Here is a 5,223-nt window from a genome sequence, read left to right as displayed (position 1 = left end):
CAGGACCTACAACGGGTCACCTGCCACTCTCCCTGGGCCTGAGGTGTAAGGGCCCATGCTGGCTCGCATGCCTGCTATGCGATGCTCACCTCATCTTTACAGAGGGCCTGTTCTCACCTGGAGCTGACCCTCCCTGCCAGGGCATCCTTCTGGCTGAAGCGGGGGCATCCAGTGTCCGGTGGTCTTGCCGGGAAAGTAGATGGAGCAGAGGCCACCTGGGAGCAAGGAAAGGCCTCACCACACAGGGAGCATCTCCCTGCCTTAGAGCAGCTATGGGGAGCACTGTCCTCCATGCTCAGGTGAGGAAAGCAAGCTGCAGACAGGGTGAGGGTGTGCCCGAGGCCAGCCTGCCGGATGGCGTTTTGAGCCCAGACTCCTCTGGCTCTGAGGCCCCCTTGGCTCCAGCCCTACCATTAGACGTCATCTGCAACTCTCTAAGTCCAACCTGGCTTCGTAGCCAGCGAGGGCCTGGCTGGCTAGTACATAGGACCAGACTCACTCTGGCCCCAAACCCCTCTGCATCCTCAGCCCTCAGGCCCCCGCTGGGGAAGATGCAGGCCTGGGATGGGGGCAGCGGGGCAGGGCTGGGGTGATGTGGAGGGACACCCCCTACTTGATGACAATGGCTGGCTCTGAGCCCCGGAGGGACCTGGCGTGTGTGAGGTGGTCAGGAAAGGTCCACTAGGGTCAGGTCACTGGCTCCGCTTGCCATCCCTGGACAGGGCCAGACAGCCTCGGGGTGGCAGAGACCACAGTGGAGCGCAGGACAGTGTCTGCCCCAGCTCCGGCCCCAGGGTCTATGCTCCTCCAGTTCCACGGATTATTCCAAAAGGTGTTTGTCCTGTTTCTGGACTGGGTCAGGCTAGGGTCAGGGCCTGCTGGGGGCGGACAGCATCTCGGAGCAAGGGCCTCTGTGGATCTGGCCAGCAGCAGAGGGGAGTGGCCATGGGCTGGGGGGCGGGGCAACTGCAGGGTGGGCTGGGCAGAGCCACTCTTTGCTGGTAGTCCTGCCCATGTGTAGACATCTTCTGCCTAGGTGTCCTTGCTCAGGAGGGCTCTGGGACACCCGCTTGGGCAGCCCTCAGGTCCCCCTGGACCAAGCTCTCACACAGCAGCCCCTCATGCAGACACAAGCCTGCCCTCCGCCCCGCCCTCCCTCCACCTCTGTCCTGCACCACCCCCACCTCCAAGGCCTGGAGCCACCTGCTGGCCATGACCGGCCTTGCTGGCCCCTCTCCACCCCTCTCTCTACCTTTCATCCCACCTTTCTCTCTCTGTCCCACCCTCTGTCTTTCTCTCTGTCTCTCTCTCTCTCCTATCCCTCTTTCTTTCCCTTGCTCTCTGTCCCTCTGTCCCTCCACTGCTCTCTGGTTCTGGACTATTCTCCTGACAGCATGTGCAGCCTGATGGACCCTGGTCCTGACGGCTCGTCACTCCCTGCAGACAGGGAGGGATGGGGCCTCTAGGATGGCCAGGCCTGCACGGGGCCATGGCTGTGAAGCCCAGGCGCAGGGAGGAGCAGGCCAGGGCCCGCTGTGGCACTGGGGGAGCTGTATCCTCCAACCCAGTGTCAGGAAGAGGGCTCAGCTCCTGTCCCTGCTCCAGGGGCTCATCCCTCTGTCTTTGGGACACATGAAACTGGGGCTACAAGGGGGCCGGCAAGGGGCTTCAGCTGCCTCAGACTGGGCACTCCCCGTGACAGGGTCTGTGCAGGGACTGCGAGTCCTGGGAGCCTCAGGCAGAGGTCAGACCCCCAGACTCTGGGGGAAAAGAGTCAAGATGGGCTCCTGGGGGGCAGGGCAGGCAGGGGTCCTCCTAGAGTGGGGGTGCTGAGACTCCGGCCCTCGACGCACTATGTCTGCCTTGGGACCCCCTGAGCCAGTCCAGGCCAGGGACAGATGGCCCCAAGCAGCCTTCCAGCTGCCTCCGCCCGCCCCCAGGTCCCTACAGAAGAGGGCTGGGCAGCGCCTCGTCTCGGCACCACGGCACTCCGGCACCTCACTGCAACAGGAAGAGGGAGGCAGCCAATGGGCCCTCAATTGTAGCCAAATTCTCACAGTGAAACCTCACCCCCAAATCGGGGACACCATCTTGTTCTAAATGAAAATCAAAGGCTACCTTGGGAGTCCAGGAGGACCTGCGTTTACGGGAGGAAAGCGGCTAGGCTGCAGAGGAGGCATCCCAGAACCCCCTGGCCATTGGCTGGAGGCTGCCTGCGGGCTGTCACTGCTCAGGCTCTGGCCCGACTTGTGAGATGTCCCGTGGGCGAGCTGTTGGACCACTGTCGGGCTGTCTCCTCCTGCCGCAGCCCCTCATCACCCTGTCAGCACCTCCACTGTCACTGTGTCCTCCCATCACCACCACGACCCCCTGACCACCGCCATCCCCAGCAGTGTCACCACCACAGATCTCAGCTGAGCCCCAGGAACCCTGTGCCACCCCATGGCCACCGCCCGCCCTCGTCGCTCTCACCAACCTTTCCCCACCATCATCATGACCACAACCTTCATCAATATCACACCCCCACCCTCCATGGCCCATCCTGTGGCTGCCAGCAAAGCCACTGCCTCACCCCTGCACACCCCTACTGCCTTGACCATGGCTGCCACTGTCACCACCCGCAGTCATTCCCGTCAACGTCTTCACCACCGTGACCACCACCTCAGGTGAAGGCCCCAGTCCCCGGCAGCTTCCCGGCCAGCGGTGACCTCACGAGGAAGGGTGGCACTCTGAGGGAGGCCGCCCTGGGTCCAAGGTCCAGTCCTGATCGGCTGCTGTGTGCCCCGGACACCTGTTCTTTTAAGCATGTTTGTTTTATTTATGACAACACATGTGAGGGAGAGACAGAGACAGAGACAGAGGGACCCTCCGTGGCCTTGTCAAGAACCCCTTCCTGGCCCTCCAACACACCAGGATCTCAGGCATGCACACACCTGGCATTTTGAAGCCGACCCAGGGATCTGAACCCGCAGTGGGCAGTGTGGCTTCCAGCTCTGCAGGCCAGCTTGGTGCCGACTGCACCTCCAGGCTGGACACATTTTCAAATCTGCTGTCCTGATCAGGGAGAGCCAGGTCTGTTTCAAGAACCCCTTCCTGGCCCTCCAACATACCAGGATCTCAGGCATGCACACACCTGGCATTTTGAAGCCGACCCAGGGATCTGAACCCGCAGTGGGCAGTGTGGCTTCCAGCTCTGCAGGCCAGCTTGGTGCCGACTGCACCTCCAGGCTGGACACATTTTCAAATCTGCTGTCCTGATCAGGGAGAGCCAGGTCTGTTTCCTGCATCACGCTGACCCTCTGAGTGCCGTGGGTGGGCCGTCCATCCGTGTGGCTCATGTGGCTTCAGGATCAGCCGGAACCACAGCCGGTGAGTAGCTCCGGGGTCAGGGCTGCGTGTGGAGGACCCTGTGGCCTTGGGCCAGTCTCCTGAGCCAGTCCTGTGGGAGTGGGGCTCCTGGCCCTCATCTGGTCCAGCTTGGGTGGCAAGGAGGCAGCAGGTGGCAGCAGCCACTCATCCTGGCGACATCCACACTTGTCAAGCCTCCCAAGGACAACACTTTTTTGTCCTTCTCATTTCTAATTAAGAAGAATTAGTCAGCGAGTGACACGTCTACGGAGGTGCCAAGTGACATCGCTGCTCGTGTTATTAATACAGTAAGTGGAGGACAGGTCCCCACGCTGCCAGAGACTGGCATGGAGTCTCGTTCCCAGAAAACGGTGGCGGGAAGCCCAAGCTTTCCCAAATTAGCTCATTACTCACTGCGCGTCCCCTGGCTCTCTCCCTCCTCCCCCACCCTGCTCTCCCACCTTCAGTGGGGCCAGCCCAAAGGGCAATGGTGCGGGTGTGAGTGCTCAGCCTGGGACCCACCGCCCCCACTGCAGGGGAGGCCCCTGAGGCCGAGGTGGGGAGGGCCCCGGAGAGCAGGAGGGCCCAGTGCCCCCCCCAGCAGTTTGACCTACCAGGGAGAAGGTGGGTCACACAGGAGGGCAGGTCTCGAGACCCGCTTAGGGCTCAACCTGCTCACGACCCCTTCATGGGCCTCTGCTTTCCTCGAGGGACAATGGGAGCACCAAACCACAGGGTCTTGGCTACTCCCTCCCTGTACCTGCCCAGGGAGACCTGAGTTCAAGGGGGCCACCCAGGAGAGGGGCTGCAGCCCACTGTCCCACTCTGGTACTGTCACCTGTCCTCCTCAGGCACCTGCTGGAGACCTGCCTCTGGTCCCAGGCTCCTCGCAGGGCAGCAGGCAGCAGTGGGGCCCCACGAGGGCTATGTGGCAGCACCGGGGAGGGTGGCCTTTAAGAGGCTGGATGCAGGGCCAGCTGGTGGCCTTGTTGTTGGGGCAGCTGGATCTCACGTGGCCGACCATGCAGCTTGTGTCCCAGACCTGGCAGCCTGAAAAATGCTCTGGGTACATGTATGTGTGCACCCAAAATCCCAAAGGGAGGAAGAGAGGGAGAAGGGATTGCTGAGTGGCCACCCCTCTAGGGAGGGTGCTTTCTCGCTTTCCCTGTCTCCCTCTCCTTCTCACTTTCCCTCTGTCTCTCCAGTGAGTGTGCGAGCCCTCTGGCAACCATTTTTAAAGAGTGAGCCTGAAAATAATGCCTATATCCACAGCTCCTCACAGGCTGCCCCTCTTAGGACAGCAGATGTGGGAGTCTGGAGGCGACCTCATCCCACCTTCCCCTTGAGGTTGCTCTTGCTCGAGGTGGGAAGTGCACAGAGTCACAGAGGTCTGCAGGTGCCTCAGGGTCAGAGGTGGTGAGCCCCCGAGAACCAGCACACTGGGAGGGGGCCTGGCAGGGACCGTCCCAGGCTCCTCGCAGGGCAGCAGGCTGGTCTGGACAGGTGCCCAGGCGAGCAGTGGGGTCCCACCAGCCCTGGCCTCAGCCTGCCTCGCTGGGCTGCAGCACTTCCTGCAGCCAGCACAGGGTGGCTGCACCAGACAGGGTGGTGGTCCATGGGCTCTGCACAGCAGCCACCGTGGTCCTGCCACCTCCACCTTGCAGTGCAGATGCACAGGGTCTGTGCCTTCTCATGCCCCAGAGCTCCCTCCTTCTCAAGCTTCTCCAGGGGTCCCCCTCTGGATCCAGCAGGGATGAGAGCTGGGTCTGGTCCAAAACCATGACACCACATTGCCCACTGTGGCTCTGCTGGGGCCAAGCCTGGGCGCGAGGAAGCCTGCAGCCAATCCTGAACAGAAAAGATCTGGCTGGGCCA

At 62.0% G+C, this 5,223-nt stretch overlaps 1 protein-coding gene across 1 annotated transcript in view; it reads right to left on the bottom strand.

The window, feature by feature from the left end:
• Positions 1–5,223, bottom strand: part of ARC (activity regulated cytoskeleton associated protein) — a 23,084-nt gene that overhangs the window by 12,832 nt on the left and 5,029 nt on the right. The window contains exons 3-6 of the mRNA XM_006152145.1: positions 1,949–2,001; positions 1,489–1,644; positions 500–559; positions 118–215 (exon numbers count right to left, since the gene is read on the bottom strand). Of these exons, the coding sequence (XP_006152207.1) occupies positions 118–215; positions 500–559; positions 1,489–1,644; positions 1,949–2,001 (367 nt within the window). The remainder of the gene's footprint in view (positions 1–117; positions 216–499; positions 560–1,488; positions 1,645–1,948; positions 2,002–5,223) is intronic.

This window comes from Tupaia chinensis, unplaced genomic scaffold, assembly GCF_000334495.1.
Source record: "Tupaia chinensis unplaced genomic scaffold, TupChi_1.0 Scaffold000335_1, whole genome shotgun sequence".
In the NCBI taxonomy this organism is placed as follows: Eukaryota; Metazoa; Chordata; class Mammalia; order Scandentia; family Tupaiidae; genus Tupaia; species Tupaia belangeri.
This window is presented reverse-complemented; position numbering and strand designations above follow the sequence as displayed.